This window comes from Scaptodrosophila lebanonensis, unplaced genomic scaffold, assembly GCF_003285725.1.
Source record: "Scaptodrosophila lebanonensis strain 11010-0011.00,11010-0021.00 unplaced genomic scaffold, SlebRS2 tig00001412-arrow-pilon, whole genome shotgun sequence".
Lineage (NCBI taxonomy): Eukaryota > Metazoa > Arthropoda > Insecta > Diptera > Drosophilidae > Scaptodrosophila > Scaptodrosophila lebanonensis.
In genome coordinates this window covers 9022635-9043643 of record NW_022060739.1, presented here as the reverse complement: position 1 = coordinate 9043643, position 21009 = coordinate 9022635, and the positions used below count along the sequence as shown (strand labels likewise).

At 40.7% G+C, this 21009-nt stretch overlaps 3 protein-coding genes across 3 annotated transcripts; 2 read left to right on the top strand and 1 right to left on the bottom strand.

Moving 5' to 3' along the window:
* Nucleotides 1–1909: 1909 nt before the first annotated feature.
* Nucleotides 1910–4962, top strand: LOC115631314 (cysteine-rich protein 2-binding protein). Its single transcript, XM_030528029.1, has 6 exons — nucleotides 1910–2325; nucleotides 2383–2531; nucleotides 2587–2776; nucleotides 2836–4163; nucleotides 4405–4586; nucleotides 4753–4962. The coding sequence occupies exons 1-6, from the start codon at nucleotides 1910–1912 to the stop codon at nucleotides 4924–4926; spliced, it is 2439 nt and encodes an 812-aa protein (XP_030383889.1). The 3' UTR covers nucleotides 4927–4962.
* Nucleotides 4928–7587, bottom strand: LOC115631473 (probable ATP-dependent RNA helicase DDX23). Its single transcript, XM_030528227.1, has 2 exons — nucleotides 7385–7587; nucleotides 4928–7319 (listed from the first exon to the last, which is right to left on the bottom strand). Exons 1-2 carry the CDS (start codon nucleotides 7567–7569, stop codon nucleotides 5009–5011), a joined length of 2496 nt encoding a protein of 831 aa, XP_030384087.1. The 5' UTR covers nucleotides 7570–7587; the 3' UTR covers nucleotides 4928–5008.
* Nucleotides 7588–8328: 741 nt separating this feature from the next.
* Nucleotides 8329–15732, top strand: LOC115631727 (solute carrier family 12 member 9). Its single transcript, XM_030528563.1, has 8 exons — nucleotides 8329–8938; nucleotides 9011–9145; nucleotides 9212–9558; nucleotides 12406–13290; nucleotides 13357–13745; nucleotides 13817–14008; nucleotides 14400–14579; nucleotides 14644–15732. Exons 1-8 carry the CDS (start codon nucleotides 8674–8676, stop codon nucleotides 15074–15076), a joined length of 2826 nt encoding a protein of 941 aa, XP_030384423.1. The 5' UTR covers nucleotides 8329–8673; the 3' UTR covers nucleotides 15077–15732.
* The last annotated feature ends 5277 nt before the right edge of the window (nucleotides 15733–21009 follow it).

Sequence of the window (21009 nt, the reverse complement as noted above, 5' to 3'; positions counted from 1 at the left end):
AAGCTTACTCATCACTAAATAACTGAATGAAAGGCGATGATCGTATTGTCAGGAAACCATTCCCTTTTAGATAAGAGATTGTTTTTTTGTTTACTGGTTTTCAAATGATTGCATTGTTATGTTTATCTGACAATCATAATCCCACTTACTATGCTCTCCATATTTAACAAATATGAAACTGAGCATGTTAATGAAGTCAGGTCACTGTGCAAGCATTGAAAATGAAATGAAAGACGGAAAAGGCACGTACGTATAAAATGGATGGTGGACAGACAGCACAAGCAACAACAACAATAACAACAACACTTGTCAAGAGCATAAAGAAAGGGAACACCAAATAGTATTGACCAAGTTATTTGGCAAAGAGCAAGTTCTCAAGTTCCCAATCAAAAGCAAAAGCAAATGCGAGAACACAAAAGTGCATTACGATGTATGTAGCATACTTATGAGCGCACATAATAACCAACATTCAGACATAGTATTTGTTGTTGAAGCAGCTGGCGCTCGCTTAAGCCAATCATGCACTCCACTTACCGAGCAAACAGACACGCCAGCAACCACTAATTAGTTACGCCTGTCCAAAACGGCACGACTTGACGGTTCCGTCGTCCAGCTCCGACAATGTTGATGGCCTTAATTATCCGTAAGCTGTAAAGACCCCATTAATGCCATTTTCGATGCGTCTACGTAGCCGCTGCAGTTGACACTGCAAGTGTGGGTGGCGGTACATACATACATATGTAAATTAACTTGCGTGTGTGTGTGTCTGTGCGTGTCAATCAAAACTGCTGCCTTACAATTGTGCGGTTGTTGGCGCCACTGCCGCCACCGCTGAGGCATGCTAAATGCATTACACACATATTCAATATTACAGCAAATTTTCGCCATCGTCGTCTTTCGTGTGTGCCCTGTGATTGACGTTGACGTTGACCAAGTCGTTAAGAACGGCGCCTATGTAAATTATTGCCAAACACGCTGAACGTGTCTCATTTTGATGACCGCCTAGTGAACGCCATTTGCTGTTGACAGCCTTTGTGGTTGATTGATTTATGAACTCCAATTGCAAGTGCAGTTCATAGCTCACGTTTCTTGATTTTGCTTTACTATATATTGACTATTCAAAATTTAGCTTTGCACAGTTAATCAGTTAATTATCAAAATACATACCATACCATAAATCAATTTTTAAAAATCAATTGCATTTAGGTAACCCTATTTCCATAGTTACATAATTGATTTAAAGTATTTAAGCATCATTAATTAGGAATTCGTACCTATTTTTTGCCACTTCTACTATTTTGAGATATTGACATCTCTAAATGGTTTCAGTTATGTAGCAAAGCTATTTTAAATGATTGAGCGTTTACATTTTCAAACAATTGCAAGAAAGTTTACTTTGAATTTATATCAAGAATTTTAATTAATTTACTTCAATTTAAAAAAAAGAGGTTAGCTATTTATGTTCCAATGTTTTATTAAACAATTTTATTATATTATTGGCTAAAAATTTTACGTTAAACAAAAGACAAGCTCAGCTGCTGAACCTTTACTTTGACTTTAATGAATGAACATACACATGCACATACATATGCCTTAAAAACCTGTATTTTGAATCCAAATACTATTTGCGAAGTATTATTACTTAATTTCGTCTCTAATCTGTTTTTTCTTTAATATAATAATAGAAGTGCTCAAAAGAGATTATTTAACAATTCCAACGCTTTCCTTTAATTTAAACAAAATTAAACCACTATTTTATAAGTAACATATGGTGTGACCGTACATTTCCGCTACCTGTTGGACTATCGATAACAATCGATTGACTGCAGCAGCTGATGTTAGCGCTGCCATGTTTTTAGTGCAACGCAATGACATCAACAAGTTTGTTTTGTTTTTTAAATATTAAAAAATGTCACTGCCGAAAGCACCGGAGCAAAAACTTATAAACTGCAGCTATTGCGAAGCCAGAATTGACGACGACAACTATCTGGAGTGCCAAGAATGTAACCAGTGTGTGCAAATCAAGTGTCTGCAACGTTCCAGTACGCCGGGCGATCTACTTGGGGATGTCTTCTTTGATTTCACGTGCATTAAATGTGTGCGCGCCGCAGTCGAGAAGACCGGGACTACATCGACAGCAGCATCACAACCGCAAAGCGAGATTTTGCTGCGCCAGCGCATGCCTTGGTTGTTGGTCTTATCGCTGTCCCTTTACAACCTGTCTATCAAATCAAAGGGACTGAGCCATCATGGCTATTTCCATTGGCGCACCCACATCATAAGTTTTGTAGACAAGAACTGGAACTATTTGTTCGGGCCACGTGTGTAAGTATCGCCAGATTGCTTTAGTAATAACCAAGCTAAATTCCTTTTCTGTTGCAGGCGCCGTCGGAAGCAATGGGCTGGTTCCGTGTCTGGCACGCTGTCGCACAACAGTCCCGAATATTTTCAATCGGGCGTGGATGTATTCCAGGAACACGGCTGGTGGAAGCTCGCTAAGGACCAAACGCCGCGCAAAGTACAGGAGCAATGTAAGTATTAGTGTATGTGTATAATACACTTAATTCAACAAATAATTTATTCTAGATGAACAAAAGCAACAACTGCGTCAACAACAGCGTTTAGAGCGTCGTTTGCAACCGGCCGACGAGCAGAGTTGCGACAGTGATGTGTCTGTTACGGATAATCTAAACGATGTTAAGCCTTTGAATGTAGTAATTGCGCCGGAGGAGGCTTTGCAAACTGCTCTGCCAGGCGAAAGTTGCGCGCGTGCCATGTAGGTGCCCCCCGCTTTGCAGTTTAAAGTAATTTGTAATACAAATATTGTCTTTATAGACCTTATATGGGTCGTCCGCCCAAAATGGTGCCGCAGCCTGAAAAGGAAGCAGTGAAGCTACTAAAACCTGAACCACCACCGGATCAGGAACCCCAACAACAGCAACTTAACCCCGTGCAGGCCAGTCTTTTGGATTTTTTAACGGAGAATTTAGGTGGCGATGATCTGACCATGTTCAATAGCTTACCTGGCATTATGCCAGAGCCGTTGATTGGCGCGGGCAAAAGCGATTTCTTTATGACCGAAGCCTTGCTAGAGGCGCCAGCACCAAGCATGGGTCTCTTTGAAATGGAAACGAATTTCAATTTGCCTCCAACTGTCGCAAATAGCGCAACAGATAGAGGCACTTATTATGCAGCGCAGCAAAGTGAGCCGCCGATTAGTGATAATGCTTGCAGCAGCATGGAACTGTCAACGGCAGCTATTTACGAGGAAGACGACATGATGAAGAGCAGCGCGCAAAGTGATCACACAGATACAGAACAGGAAACTGAAGATGGTGCCTACCAGCAACCACGCATTGTTCAAATAACCAATTATCAGGCAAAAACCACGAATCCGGAGGAGTTAGAGCGGAAGCAGCAACTCTTGGAGGTGGATCACATCAAGGAGGAAGCCATAGAGGAAACGCCAGAAGATGCTGAGGAGGAGGAAACCTTGACAACGAAATCAACTGTTCTGGAACCGTGCAAGCCGAGCGGCTTTATACGCCAGCCCCGTCGCAATTGGCCGTGGCTGGCTGAGTCTTCCAACACAGACGACACAAATGAAACGTCAGCTGAAAACCTTACACTTATGAGTGTTTATGAGGAACAGGAATTGCATCTCCAACTGCAGAAGTTCTTTACACTAGAGCAGGAAGGACTGCCCATTGATATACCCGCTTATGTACGTCGGCTCTATCGGAAGTTGTGCGTGCGAAAATGGAAACGCGAACACAATCGCCCTATTTTTAATCTGGATGAGTACATCGATCCCACGATACGTGCACGACGACAATTCGAGCAAAGGCAGGAACAGATACTCGATCGTTACCAACTGATTACACATTCGTATCAGAATGCAAATACCTCGTTCTATGCTCGCATCACCGGCAGCATACAGTACGAATTCTTTGAGTCCCCGTACTCAAAACGCGTCCTGCATCCCTTCATCTTTCGTAGCAAAGAAATCGGACCGCCTTGGCTGCGTCTAATGTGTGAGCTGCAGCATCGCGTAAATGGGGAGCATCCGACACGATCGACAATCGATTTTTGCTACGTACGACCGCAGCATATAGCGGCGGTCAATGCGCTTCTCCAAAGCGCCTTCTGGCCAGGCATCGATGGTAAGATTCTAAGAACGTCTCTATTGAATTAACTTGTGAGCTTCGTTTAGGATTTTATAATACCCTGTACCCAAAAAGAGTATATTAGGTTCTCCAGCCCTATTATATTCTTAATCAGTATGACGAGCGAAATCAATTTGTCCGTCTGTATGAACGTCTGGATTTCGGAAAGAGTTGAATCCGCTCGACTCTAGCATTCCTTTCTTGTTTTCTTATGAATCTCTGTACATTTTTTTTACAGTGAGCGATTGCCTAAGTTATCCGGACTATAGCGTGGTCGCGCTATACAAAAAGCTTGTCGTCGGCTGTGGCTTTCTCGTACCCGACGTAGGCTACAACGAGGCCTATATCACATTTATGGCCGTGCGGCCCCATTGGCAACGCAGCGGTATTGCCACCTACATGCTCTATCATCTGATACAGGCAAGTGAAATAATACAATTCATAAAATAGAGTATCAAAACAAGAATTTAATTAATTGGGCGATCAAATTGTAGTCCAAATCGATAATGCAAAGGTTATTTTTAATTGAATAGAGAAACTATGTTCAAATCCCTCCTAATTCAAACTCTTACTTCTCTTTCAACAGACTTGCCAGTCGAAGGACATCACGCTACACGTTTCCGCTTCCAATACGGCTGTGCTGCTTTATCAGAAGTTTGGTTTCAAAATGGAGGAAATAGTTCTTGGCTTCTATGACAAGTATTTGCCGCTCGATTCCAAGGAGAGTCGAAAAGCCTTCTTCTTACGCCTATCACATTAAATAAAGCAAAAATGATTTTATTTATATGTAATTTTATATTTTTGACCAACTTTACTGTTTACACCAATATGTGGTTCACTTCTTAAGCAAATATTTTCTCCTCTCGTCGTTTTTTGGTCACCACTGTGCCGGGCTTGTGCTGTGCCTCTGGATGATTCATGAGCTCGGGCGGACAAACTGACACCGGACTGGCCGTGACGCATTGTTTCAGATCATAGAATAGGCCACTGTCGTCCTTGGTCACAAAGGAAATAGCCATACCGGTTTTGCCTGCACGTCCCGTACGACCAATACGATGCGTATAATCCTCGATGGACTTGGCCATGTCATAGTTAATAACCAGCGATACATCCTTGATATCAATACCACGACCAGCCACATCGGTGGCCACCAGTATATCTTTAGCGCCCGATTTAAGAGATGCCAGCGCATATTCACGCTGCTCCTGACCCTTGCCACCGTGCAGAGTACACGAATTGTAACCCAATTTCTCCAGACCCTTGGCCAGCACATCGGCACCCTTCTTTTGATTGACGAATATAATGACTGGTGGTTCGATGCCACGAGACAATATCTCCATCAACTTCTTGCGTTTGTCGTTCTCGCCCATCATGTAGACGATCTGCTCGGTGCGCTCTGTGGGTTTGCCGACGGAACCAATGTACACGGTGGCCGGACGACGCAGATAGGATCGCGCCAGACGTTCTACGGCTGGCGGCATAGTTGCCGTAAACATCACCGTCTGACGATATTTCTTTTTGGAGTAGAAATTCTCCATGAGTTTCTTCTCATCCTCGGCTTCTTCGGAGTCCGGTTTTAAATTTGTTACGGGCATATACTCCAATATCTTTTGCACGTCCGGCTCGAAGCCCATGTCTATCATGCGATCAGCCTCATCCAACACAATGTAGGTACACTGATTGAGCACCAAATAGCGATTCTCCAGCACATCAATTAAACGACCTGGCGTGGCAATGACGATTTCACAGCCCAGTCGGAGGCGGAAACCCTGCTCCTCTCGCGACAAACCGCCCACAACGACGACAGTACGTATGCCCAGGGGTTGACCAAATTTGGTGGTCTCTTCCTCAATCTGCTGTGCCAATTCACGCGTTGGTGCCATAATAATAGCATATGGGCCCTGGTCCACATCTTCGAGTCGCTCGATCTTGGGCAACGACTGAATCCACGAGAGCAGGGGTATAAGGAAGGCAAGGGTTTTGCCGGAACCTGTTTCAGCGACACCGATAATGTCACGATTTTGCAAACCAATTGGTATGGCCTGCCTCTGAATGGGTGTGGGTTCCTTATAGCCCACGCGATCAATGATCTCGATAATTTCGGGTGGAAAGCCCGATTCACTCCAGCAACGTATGGGATTGGGTATTTTGCCACCCTTGATGGTTATGTTATAATCTTCACGGAATATGCGCCAATCGCGTTCAGTCATCTCATCGTGGTCCTTCTCGGACCAATGACGATCGTCCCATTTTTGTTTGTCCTCTTTGCGTTTCATTTTCTTTAGACGCACCTTCTCCTGCTCCTTCTCGGCCTCAGTGCGTCGTTTTTCCAGCAAATCTCCGTAGAATTTGCTTTGGGTGCGCTTCTGCTCTTTGATATCGATGCCGGCCACATTGCCGCGTCCAAAGAACTGCACATGATGCCTCTCCTTGTATAGATTATTGTAATCTATGGATGTGTCCTCGCCAGTATCCCAATCGAATACAAATTTGCGATCGTTGAGACGACGGACTCGACGCTTCTTCTTGACAATGCCCAAGTAACGTTCGCGAATGGCCTCCAGTTCCTTTTCCTTATCCTTTTGTGTTAAATCCTCGGCACGCTTGCTGTCCCGATCACGATCGCGACGGTCCTCGCGTCGATCCGGTTTCGCAGGCGGCCCCATTGATGCAGGTGGACCCGTCGAAGCCGGCACCATTGCAACATCGCCTGCTCTGCTACTGCTGCTACCGCTGCCAGACTGTGACATTTGCGCACGCGCAACATCTTGGGCCGCACGTATGCGATCCACCTCCTCCTGACGACGCTTTAGCGCCTCGGCCGCTCGTTGCTCCTTGGTCAAAAAGACTGGCTTGCTGCGTGCATCCTCCTCCCGCTTCTTCTTATCCAGTAGCTCTTCCAGCGAGAGCGGCTCTTTCTTTTGTTTTGCGTTTCCCTTTTGATCCAGTTCATCATCATCCACAATGAGTGGCACAATTCCGCCGGCCTCCAATTTTGACTTGGTCACTGACCCGCCTGCCATTCCCTCCTGTTTAGACTTCTTCTCCGGTTCTCCTGCGCCTCGAGGTCCGCGCTCTCGCGAACGTTCTCGTACGTTGTTTTCCCGTGGACGCTGGCGCTCAGGGGAGCGGCCACGTTGATAACGATCTTCACTGGAATTGTCGAAAAACGGCTTTAATGTTATTTCTTATTATACAAATTCTGCCAGCAGACTCACCGCGAGCGTGAACGCCGCTGACGCCGGTCCTTGTCTCGTTCCCTTTCCATTCTGTCTCGTTCACGTTCTCTGTCTCTTGGATTTGGGCGCTCCCGATCCCTTTGTCTCTCCCGCTCCCGATCAACCATGCGGTCATCTCTATACCGCTCCCGTGAACGGGAGCGTCGCTTTTTATCGTTTACCATTGCTTTTTAACAGAAAATTCTATTAACTTTTCAACAATTATACGTTTACCACAGCCAACAGCTGTGTGGCTTGTTTACGGCAGTGTTGGGAAACGTGCAACGGCCTTTAGCGATGAAACTTTGCTTGGGTCACGTAAAGAATGGGACTTGGAATTCGAAGATTCACAGCTACACTCGATTGTAGCAATTAAATTGAATTCATATTACCCTAAAATAAATCACACCCACACCTTCGTTTGAACATTTTATCTACTTAGAAATTTACTTTAATTTAATCTGCCTCTGAAGCTAATTTGTTCGTACTTCAATTCAATTTGCAATTGAGTCGCAATATTTTAATATCAATCAATCTTTTGGACTATCCTTTAACGATAAATATTTCAAATCTTTCTTTATTTATTTATTTATTTAAATAGAAAAACAGGAGTAAGCAATTTTAAAAATAAAGAGAGAAAATAATATCACATATGGGGAACTTATAAAAGGCCACGAACTCAATGAATTATAATGGTCGCTTAAATGTATAAAAATATAGCTGGAAAATAAAAGCACCTAAATTTAATACACAAACTATTTATTGAAATTTTTGTGGCTTACAATATGCATTACTTTCATAATTCATCACAAACTGCGACATAATCACTACTCTATAAAATGCCATCTCTCACGAACTTTCTTATTGCTGTGATTGTGCTCCCCCAAAACAAACGGCGCATCCAACGATGGAGCCAGTTCAGCGCGGTTTCTCAGCCGAAACAGACGATATAGGCGCGACGCCAATTGAGGCGAGAACAGAGCGACTCGTTGAAGCAGAAAGAACAAAAAATTAGCGACGTCAACAGGAAAAGAGAAAACAAAAGAACTTATTGCACTTGAAAAAAAAATCATAGCTGCGGCCTAGTTGGACAAAATTACTGTAAACAAATCAGAAGTAAAATCTGTGCGTTCGCGCAGACAATTGAATTAAAAACTCATCAGCATTTGTGGGGGCGTTAAACGTAGAATCTTTTTGTGGGCGGCGCAGCAGCAATACAAAGAAAACAGCTGCTGCTACTGTTGCCTGTGCTAATTACTGTTTAGCGACGATATAACAATAGCAACGCTATGAGCGGGGATCAGGAGACAGCGCCTATAGCAGCGCCCCGCAATGGCAGCGCTTCCAATATGTTTCGCAGCTTTGGTTCACTGTTCGGGTCGAGCAGTGCGGCAGGACAGACGGGTAGAGCGCCCAGTCCGCAATCTGGTGACGGATATGTCGAGTTTGGGATGCAGGATCCGGAACGGCATGGACGCACATTAGGCACATTTGCCGGCGTCTTCAGTCCGGTGGCTTTGTCCATGTTCAGCGCTTTGGTTTTCATACGTGTTGGTATGTGCTATGACGTCATACCACCTGTTAAAAAATCTATTGTTTTCTTGTGGCCTCTCCTCTCTTCCACAGGGTACATTGTGGGAAATGCCGGCCTATATGTCACTCTGCTGCAGTTCATCATCGCTTACGCAATCCTTCTGTTTACCGTTGCAAGCGTGTGCGCCATTTCCACAAACGGTGCAGTGGAGGGGGGCGGTGTTTATTGTAAGTGCGCTTTATTTGCATATTTACATTTGTTTTGTCACACAAGTATTCGCTCTCTCATTAAAGTCATGATAAGTCGAACACTGGGCATTGAGTTCGGCGGCTCAATTGGCACGCTCTTCTTTTTTGCCAATGTCGTTGGCTGCGCCATGGCTATTTCCGGCTGCACGGAGGGCATTATACAGAATTTTGGACCCGGCGGCTACTTTGTTCAGGGCAGCAGCAACACCCTGCCGGACGGCACTTGGTGGCGCTTCCTATTCAGCAGCGTTATCAATACATGCATGCTCCTGGTCTGTCTCATCGGCGCCGCCCTTTTCGCCAAGACGTCAGTGCTTATTTTGGGGACTGTGACTGTCAGTCTCTTTGCCACATATATCAGCTTTCTGGCTGTCGGCGAAAATAATAATAAGGTAAGAGGTTCCCATTCAGTTGCCACTCACACTCATCCTCATCACTCATTGACCGAAAGCCACCGAAAGGAGCTTATCAGTCCACATATTTATATGTAGATCTAGAATGCCTTGTTATCTCTGCTGATATTTTGCGGCATACCGAGTACACCAGTCGCTCTAATACCCCCGCATTTCTTATATCATTCGGCTTTGTTATCAGCACCGCCGCGGGGTCAGTTTTGCTGATTGGCTCGCTTCCGTATCTGTGCCTTTTTAATTCTATGATTTGTACTTTTTTCGATGGCTATGCGTCATATCCCCCCATAATGGCAAAAAATATAAACTTAGTGTTGTATTTTAATTAACTGAAAAGCCCGGCAATAAAGCTTTTTAAATAAGTCATACCCCCTTGTAACTCTTTATAAATGAGGAACCCATATAAAGCTACACTAGAAATGTTTTCAAACCCAACAAATCCCTTTTCCACTATGTGCGTGCATTATTTGTACATACACTGGTCGGCACAATTATTTTGACGAACTGTACTCACGACTATCGGTGCTGGTTGCTTTTAGTTTCAAGGAATAACGGTACAATTTTCATACGGGATATAGAGTTCATAGCAACAACAATATGTAGGCAAAATATTTTGCCTATTACTCTTCACACCTTCTTTCTACAAATGACAATGTGAGTTGACTGCGGATTCAGGCACGGCATAAGTATTTTGACCAAATCTTTGTCGCCGTTTTCGCGTACGTTTTATCAAGTGATACTAAAATAACTTTGGTGTAACAATTTTTGTTGACCTTTTTACATTATTTTCATTAAAATTTGATTCAAAAGTAATCGATACAATGGTAAAAAAGACAGAATTAAGTTATGTTGTTAGAGCCTCAATAGTGGCGAAGTTTAATGCCGGCGTAGCACCAAAAGACATTGCAAATGAATATAATTTGTCGCGGCAAACAGTCCACTATCAAATTAACAAATATAAGACCCACAATCACGTCAAAAACTTGCCTAGATCAGGTGCTAACCGCAAAACAACACCCATTGAAGATCGAGTCCTATTGCGGGAATTTAAAAAAAATATTCATTTAAAGCCGCAAGCTGCTGCAGATCAATGGAATAAGTCGACCAAGACTCCAATCAGTGAGCGTACTGTTCGGCGACGCCTAAAAGAAGTAGATTTTAAGACATACAAAGCGAAGGACATACCTTACATATCAAAGGTGAACAAGCTCAAAAGATTGGCTTTTGCAAAGGAGCATCTGCATAAGCCAAAAGAGTTTTGGAGAAGCGTTCTATGGACAGATGAAAGCTCCTTTGAATACAATTCATCAAAAACAAAGATTTTTGTAAGGCTCCCACAGTTTCAAAGACAAAAAAATATCCCCGTATGTCAAAAAGTGAGCCATGGCGGAGGCTCAGTCATGTTCTGGGGATGCATTGCGTACAATGGGTTAGGTGATTTCGTTCCCATCACCGGCTCAATGAACCAGCAACAATATTTGAGTACCCTTAACGAAAACGCATTCCCTTCCGGTGACAGGCTGATTGGAGAATCATTTATCCTGCAACAGGATAACGCCCCATGCCACAAAAGCAAAATGATAAGAGCATTTTTAACCGATGTTGGTGTTACTACTCTGGATTGGCCACCACAAAGTCCGGACTTAAACGTTATTGAGAATGTGTGGTCTCTTGTAAAACGTAAAAGAAATGCGTCTTTGCATAAAACCGAAGAAGAAACTATTTCCGAGGTCACTTCTCTTTGGAAAGAGATACCATTAGAGGTCCTTCAAAATTTAGTGGACTCAGTTCCAAGACGTCTTCAAAAAGTTATCGAAGCCAAAGGCGGGTATACATTTTATTAATCTACCATCAATTTCTTATGTTTTGTTTAGTATTAAGCTTTGTTTTTTTTGTTAATATCCATTGTCAAAATACTTATGCCAACCCATGAAAATTACCTTGATTTATAATTTTAAAAGTCCTTATAAAAATATATCCTTTGAATTATTTTTAAGTTTGTAATACCAATATGGAATTGAGAAAAAAAATTTCCTTTGATATCTTAAACCAATAACCAGTTATTGACAAAAATGTATGATTTTCTTCTCGTCAAAATAATTGTGCCGACCAGTGTAGTACTTAAACTTCTACTTTATATTATAATTTCAATTTTTGCACATTCTAGTATCGCTTTTGACCTTATCTCTCAATTCTAAACAGATCTAACCTTAAACCTAGCATATGTCATTGAAATACTTTTTCGTTTTATTATACTTTGTTCCTGATCTCAAACCTCGATTCCGATGCATTAGAATATAAAATGTATATATAAAAATACAAAATATAAGCACAAAGAGTGAGCACAAAAAAACTATTCTTATATTAAGACCTGTTCCGATTTTGAAATTAAATTACGATTTTCAAATCAAACAATTCCTTCTGGTTAAAGCTGACAAAGATAACATATCAGAAAAATTGTGCCACCTTATCTAATTGTTAAATAAATACTACAGGTTGAAATCAAAGATATTTAAATAAATAGTGTTTGAAGCCGGAAAACTCAATAAATGATTGCTATAAAGACGAATGAATGTACTATTTTAAAATACACATATACTTTGAATTTGTCACTAATAATTACACAAAGATGATGCCAACTATTTTATAAAATAATCAACTAAAACCACCAAAAAAACCTGAATTAATCGACTGTAACACTTACTCCCCCTAGAAATGGGCTTTATAGGGTAATCCACATGCGAAAGCGCTCAACCATAGCGTTTGAAACTATCAACAGATAATATTATATTTATCTTAACTAACATATTGCGCTTTCGTTCTCTGTAGATACCAGTGCCGGATCAGAATAAGTTATACAATGCTACACAATTTCTGAAATACACTGGCCTGAGTGGTAACACGCTCAGTCAAAATTTGGGGGAGCACTATGGTCGGGATTATACATCCAATGGCAAACAAGTGGACTTTGCCGCTACCTTTGGTGTGCTGTTCTCTGGTGTTACTGGCATTATGGCCGGCGCAAATATGTCTGGTGAACTGAAGAATCCATCAAAGAGCATTCCAGTGGGCACACTGTCGGCTGTCGCCTTTACTTTTGTCTCCTACATCATACTCTCGTTTCTGATGAGCTGCACCACACCGTATGAGACCATGCAGAATAATTATCTGTTCCTTATGCCGGTCAATTTGTGGCCACCATTCACAGCAATTGGTATTTTGACCGCCACCTTCTCGACGGGATTGAGCAATCAGATTGGATCGAGTCGAATTTTGGAGGCGCTTTCAAAGGATCAAGTTTTTGGTTCACTACTGAATTTCGTGCTGCGTGGAACTTGGAAGGGCAATCCCGTAGTCGCCGTGTTCGTCAGTTGGGTGCTGGTTGAGTGCATTCTCCTGATTGGCTCCTTCAACATTATTGCTCAAATCAACTCGGTGCTGTTCATGCTCTCATATTTGGCCACAAATCTGGCATGTCTCGGCATTGAAATGACGGGTGCACCCAATTTCCGGCCACTCTTCAAATACTTCACCTGGCATACGTGTCTGGTCGGTCTGCTCGGCACGCTCATCATGATGTTCGTTATCAATTCAATTTATGCCTTATCCTGTATTATACTGTGCCTTTGCCTGGTCATCGCGCTGCATCTTTTCTCGCCGGCCACTCAGGCGGCGCAATGGGGTTCCATATCACAGGCTCTAATGTTTCATCAGGTAAGCTGAACTAAATCAATAAAAGTCTTCTTAAGATCTCATTCATTTTTTGCATTTGTTCTACAGGTGCGCAAATATCTACTTATGTTGGATCCACGCAAGGATCACGTCAAATTCTGGCGTCCACAAATTCTACTTCTGGTTTCCTCGCCACGTTCCTGTTGCCCGCTTGTGGACTTTGTGAACGACTTGAAGAAGAGCGGCCTATACATCATAGGCCACGTAAAATTGGGCGATTTTAAGGAAGTCAGCGATGTGGCGTATGAGGAAAACCAACAATGGCTCTCATTTCTGGACCACATGAAGGTCAAGGCCTTTACAGAATTCACACTCAGTCGCAGCATTCGCGAGGGCGCGCAGCACTTGATCCGTTTGTCGGGCATCGGCGCTATGAAGCCCAATACCATTATACTGGGCTTCTATGATAGCGAGGCGCCCAAAGATTTCTTCCAAAAGTAAGTAAATCTATAAAATATTTATAAATGTTACTGCTATTAAATTGTATGCATTTTTTTTATTCGTTTAGCGGTTCTTCACCTTATAAGACCGATGGCTTCAACAACGGCGATATACAAAGCTTTCCTATACGCCGCGATGGCGAACCCAAGAATTTTGATGTGATGGAATATGTGGAAATTCTTTGCGACACGCTGCGCATGAAAAAGAATCTCTGTCTGTGCCGCAACTTTCAACGACTGGACAAGAATTTTATTACCATGTATGTATTACATATGCTAATGAACAATTAATAATTATAATGTGCATGCGGGCATTACTACAATGGTAGAAACTAACAATCTTTTATGGTTTTTAATCTATATATTATGAAAGTATATGCTTTTTTAAGGCATCTAAACCATCTAACCTAATATTAACAAGCATATATTATATTTGAAATTATTCAAACTCTTCTAAACAGGTTTGAACTCCTTTAAAAACTGTGCCAGAGCTACAGCTCAGGAATTAGTTTAGCTATAAAGTTCATGTTTTATTTCAATTTTCTTCTACTTTATCAAATATAAATATTTGAATTAGACAGAGAGCAGAAAACCTAGCAAACCAATTGGGACACTACTTATTATACATACGTCTAACTTTTACTTTTACAGAAGCAAACACGTTAAATATATTGACGTATGGCCCATTAATGTCTTCAATCCCACATCGGAGGACACCTTTGACATAGTTTCGCTATTTATGATGCAACTGGCGGTCATAATGCTGGCCAAATGGAAGCATTTGCGCGTCCGTATATTCCTCTGCGCGACTAATGACGAGCGTACTGTGAGGTAAGCATTGAAAAGAATCGCATTAATTAATATTTTACTCACCTATCTCACCGCTTTCCTGCAGCACTTTTGACACACAGACGCCACATATGGAGATTTTCTCGAAAATGAAGCTGGAACAATCGCTTAAGGAGCTGCGTATTACAGCGGACATTATTGAGATACAGGAGTGGAGTCGCGACACTGAATTCACGCGTCACGCGCGTATTCTCAAGCAGTTCACACAGCAGGCAGAGGAGGGCATCGATGGCGATCTCAGCGAGGATAAGTTGAATCGGTCTCTGCTGTACATGCAACGCGCCAATCAAATCATACGCGAACGCTCAGATCAAACAGCGCTATCCTTCATATATTTGGCAGCGCCTCCTAAGCTAACATCCACCGATTTTGCTCAGCGTAGCAGCAACTATATGGATCTGCTTACCGAGTTGACCGCGGAGCTGCCCCCCACTATTTTGGTGCATGGTGTCAGCACCGTGACATCGACGACGCTTTAAGCGGGGTCATGTGGCTATAGCCAAGTGATAGTAAATACAATCACACACCCACACACATGCACACACACACACACACACTATGTTTTTTCAGTCTAGATATGCGGTTTAACAAAAGCAAACCGCATAAAATCAATTGAAACGAACGATATTGCTTCCTTTTTCAGCATCTTAATGAGCTTTATGGTTTGTGTGTGCACGTTGTGTGTGTGTGTATGTGTCTGTGTGTGCGTGAGCGTTTGGATAACTCGATATATGTATGTATACACAAATATTTATTTGCCTTAATTTCATTTATTTAGTTAATTGTATATTAATTAGCACACACTAAAAACTTGCAGCAGTTCGTCTCACAAAACTGTCATATCAGCAACCGAATTAACACCCTTTTTATATAAAAATATATCACACACATACATGCATATATCGCATAAGAAATTTGTGAGTAAACTCCCGACGATATACACCAACAAGTTATGTTTGTGATTAAGAACAAATGGTAGAAAGTTTTTACAGATTGGGGCGCTGCAAATGACGAATGATTTCGTATGAATAGTATTATTATAAAACCATGACTTTTGGTGCAACTCAACACATTTCATTGTTTAGTTTAAATACATATGCATAATATTTGTATATTATATCGACTTTTAACATTATGATGCTAATAAAAATAAACTTTATGTGTAATGTAATAAAGATAACAATTCTATTAGCTTAAACGGGCACTTTCTAAATCGAACTCAACGCTATCTATTTATGGAACACTTCTCTCAACATTTTTTCAAAACTGTTGAAGCTAGGTATTGGATTAAATAAAGTTAGTTTCTACATGATCTGGGGCCAGGAGAAGTTTTTCACAAATGAGGAGAATAGCTGAAAGGAACTTCACAAAAGTGGTTCAGTAGGTTCTGTAGATATATAGTACACGTATTGTTCATATTTTGTTTATTCTAAGCAATAAATATAGCTTGAGCATTCGTGATAGAGTTACAAAGACATATGGTTTGACGGTGTAATCCTTGGACGAATCGAAATATTGACAGACTTCAGGGAATATAGTGATTGATGCCAAAGTAACCAAACAATGCCCTTGTACCATCCATCCGATTTTTCACTGGCAAAGTATTGGCCATTCAAATTGCTGAAAATTAAAGAGAAACATTGTAGGTGTTTATATAATTCTCTTAACAATTGCATACCAGTAAGGTTGGCAATTATCAGAATACCACCAGCCAGCCCCAAGAATTTGTGCACAGTTCTGTCCTCTTCCATTGTTGCGATCGTACGTACTGAAGTTCTGCATGATGTGAAATCCCATCGAATCTCCAGCAGAACCACCATATGTTCCGAGTGATTTCAGCATATAGTGCTCGTCTTCGCTGCCAATTGCAAAGTTGTCATAATGAGCATACGTTTTTTTTCCTTGCCAGTCCTCAAGATTTATAAACAGTTCATGGGGTTGTGCAGATGTCATTTGATATATTTTTTCTAGGCCGATGAAAAATTCTCCATCGAAGACACCGAAACCATTCCTGTAACTGTACCAAGTTCGCGAAAAATCAACCTTGCCGTCGATTCTTCGTTGGATTGGGATCAAACCTGACATTAATGGCAATACTTTTGACTGTTCTTCAACAACGGCAATGTGATGCTGTGCTTGTGCAATTAGATTTCTGTGTAGATTTGTTGTGGCGGGTACTTGGGCATAAGGGCTGTTGCTGAGTGTGGGAATTTGTTTCTGTAAATATTTTAATTTCTGTTCACGCGTTTGACTTTCTCTTGAGTAGGATAGTATAGTATTTACCTGTCCTTTACATGTCTTTAGATAATCTATAACAATTTCTTTCAAATTAATCTGGTTATAATAACTTCGCTTACCAGACTCGCACGACTTTTTTTCTGATTTCAATGATATCCGTTCTTCATTACATTGATAGAATTGGTGTTCTAGGTCAGTAATTTTTGAATTCATGCGTTGTTCTTTCGAATTCATATCGCTATAACAATTCTGGATAGACTGGTACGATGATTTTTCTGATGATTCTATCTGTTTTTGTAAGCTAATGATATTGGAATTCAGGTGCTCTATTATCTTTGTTTTCGAATTAATTTGGCTATTACATTCCTGGATAGTAAACTTGTTCGAATCTGTTTCTGATTTCAATTTTATCTCTTCTGCATTGCACCGATTGATTTCATTTTGTAAATTCGCAATATTGTCGTCCCTCGATGTCATTTCTATTTGTAACGCATGTTGGCATTGATTGCTCAGTTTAGGACTAAAACTTGTAGTTGTTTCTTCCTCATGTTGCGGTTGGCTTTTGAATTTTATTTGACACTCACTTTCTTTATGCTTGGACGTTGCTATATCGGCTTGTAATCTCTTTATTTCTTGTTCCCGCTCTTTTACATTAGTTTCATAGAGTTCTACTTTAGTTTGCAGATCCACTATTTCTTGGTTATTTGTTCTATCGATTGCACTAAACATATTAATTAGGAACTGACTTTCAATCAACTGGCTTTCAAGTTCCTTTATTTGCTCCCCATAATCCTTAATTGGATTCTCCATAACTTCTGCTGGCTTCAAGAAACAGATAAGATTTCATTTATTTATTACATAATCATTTACAATGTCTACGTTGTGAGTAGGATTGTCATTATTAACTCACAAAATCCATGTAGTTGGGCCTTGAGTCGGAGTCGGACGCATTAATTTTAGATATTAATAAAAGCAAGAACAATAAAAACACAGAGCACATTGAATCAATTTTATGTGCTAAAAAATATACTGCCGAATTCGCAGAAATCTAAATTTGACTAAGCTCAATCGCGACACAAAGTTGGAATTACTTGTATTTATGCGAGTACACTATATGTTATCAGTTTATACATACATATGTACATGAAAGATGCTCTCTCTTAACAGAGGCCATTGACAAAGACGCAGACAGGGGCCGACTTAGATGACCTTAGACCTTCGCTTTTTAGTTTTTTTAGTCGACTCTCCAAGCCACTCCAATGATTCCGTAGCATATAAAAGTAGGTGCTACTAAGCGAGGAAAACAAATTTTGGTGGTTTGGTTTACGCTCGCGATTAAAATGAATTAGTCCGGATAAAATTTAATCTGATTTTTTTTTTTTTGAGAAAGAATTAATTTCTTGTGTGGAGTATCATAATTAATACTGTCTGGTATGGTAAAAGGGTTTAACAGGGTTTAAAAAAGTTCTGAGCAACTCACGAATATGAGCACAAATATATTGGAATTACTTTTGGCAATTATTGAGGATTATGTAGCTCTTATACATTGATTATTGAACAAGGATATGATTTGATTTTATTGGCAAATACAAGTATGTCATGAGGGGTTATTGAATTTGATCCCTTCGATGACTTTATGGCGACTTTTAATCAAGTTCATAAAATATTTCTAAAAAAAATTTCTCTATAAAAAAAAAGTGGTAAGAATTTGTATTTCAAGAATTATAATATCTTGTTGATCATCAGAACAATTGATGTATGATCTGATATTCGTATGCAAATGGCACGATCATAGAGTGAATTTATTTTCTAAATTTTAATTAAGGGTGAGTTACGAGTCATTAATGAAAATGTAGCGAGCTTGAGGGTGACATAATTACACAAACTGGTTAATAGCTGACGTTCCGTTAAAAAAAGTTAATAAAAACTGAGATAGGATTGTCACTTTCCCTTAACAGTCGCCCGCTAACACTTTTTCGACTATGGTCCACAACTGGCCTTTGTCCGATGTTTGTTGTATGCCATTTACCGCTACCATTAAATGCTTATTAAGATACGGTGTTGTCCAGGATGTGCAGGTCACGTGTAAAAAAGGACACTGATTGCCCAGCGGCAAGCGTAACAGAGTCATAAATGTCAACAGCGCCGATATTCGGTAACAATATTTATGTGATGACTATTTATGATACCCATCAAGAGCGACCGAAACACGCGCCGCCCTTCAACCTTTACCTGCCCTACGATTACGATTACGTTTTACGGTGGCTCTCGCTCTAGGTCGACAGATATCCTGCAGTAAGGACTGCTCACTATTTGTTTTCCATTTCCAAATCATTGTTAAGTGTCAATAAATTCTACTGAGCATGGCAATTAGGTGACACTTTTGGGTTATCGAGCGCAACGCAAGTCTAACGGATACTCCAAGAAGGTAGGCCGATAACAGGCGAGGCGAGGACATTCGGGCAGATTGAAGAGTGCACGCCAAGCTCCTTCTAGATGCCTAAGTTATGTTGATAGTTTTCAGAAAAACATCGGCTACCTTTAGTGATAATTACAAGTCGATTTTTTATATGTAAATTCAACTAACTACATAGCATTTAATTAGGCACATAATTGTGAGTGTTAGAACTTAGATCAACCGAACTGATAATCTGTTTATTAAACAATTAAATGTAAGGCCGTGTAGGCCAAAGATTAGAACAATAATCTCTTCGACAGTCGTTTCACTTTTTTCATTCCTACAAAAGCACAAAAACTGACTTAATTTTTAAGCGATAACTACATATGATATGATTATTATGAACATTAAATGGTTTCTCATCCCATTCCAAAGTTTATTTAATGTAGAAGGTAATCTTTATGGACTGCCCTGGTATAGTACTTATATTCAACAAGCAATTGTGAATGTTGCATCGAAAAATAATATCTTCAAGAGAAATATTAATAGGAAATAAAAAATAAGAAACAAATATTTATGGCCATTGCTAACAACTATGTATTTGTCATAATAAGCATTATTTTGATAATATTTTCGAATTCATTCTATTTATGAAGTACCCATTGCCCAGAATTGTAATTAACAGCAATTTGTGATTGATAATTGGAATTAATTTATTTGTTGTTTTTTTTTTGCGTGCATTTTTGAAGTAATTCTTTATATTTGATTTTTTCTGGTGTGAATGAACTGTTTTGTGATATGAATATAAGCTTGAAAAATATAAATAATGTTTGTCTATCTACATGGAAATACTTTCGCCCGTTCTGCTAACATTTCAAGCGTCAAACGACAGACATGCTGTCTGCCGGAATTGGAGAATATTAAAGATTTGCACAGCTGTGCACAAAACACCCAAAACAAATATTCGTGGAAACAAACAAATAAATATGAATGTATAATACAGATCATAATGCCGCAATATTACATGGTAATTATGCTTAAGATTGCAGAGCTCTGCAGCACACAATAGACAGTCCTCAGCTTTGAGGGCACTGGACAAAGGATAGGAAATCGCGTGTGAAACAAAGGACTCTGCAACAAGTGCTAAGGTCGAGAGTTTCCCACACACAAAAGATTGAAAGTGACAAAGAAACAATCTCACGCAATTCCTAAACAACAGAGTGGAAACCCCTCTTCTAATCGCATTTTCGCAATTTAGCGCCAACGTATAATCCGCAAAACGAAAACGATTAACCAACAATGGTTCGAATACAAAAAGATAGAGAAGAACATTGGGATTACAAAGAGTTCTTGTGCCGGCCTATTGTTGATCGAGGGAAGAGAAGAATAAAGTCAAGTCTTGCGGCAGCAACGCCTGCGCCTTTCTCTCGCCCATTGTTATTATTTTGACAAGCGAAAAAAGGTACGGAAAGTCGCAGTCGTAGTGCATGCTAATTGGAAATTCAGAGACCGACTGACCTATACCTATACCCTGGGCGTGGCGGATCTTTAGGAAACCTATAATTAAGTAGCCGCAGCACTCTACATTTCGCCAGAAATTGCAGCGTAATGTGCGCACATTTCTGCGGTCGCGTGGCACTCTTGACAACCGCCGATCGATCAGACATCAGAAGATCAGCGTCAGGATCAAACGTCATAGTCCTTTGTCCATACGCCGCCCGCGCACTACTAAAGTAGCCCTTCGTCCAGTGTCCATCTGTGTGTAATGCCAGTCCT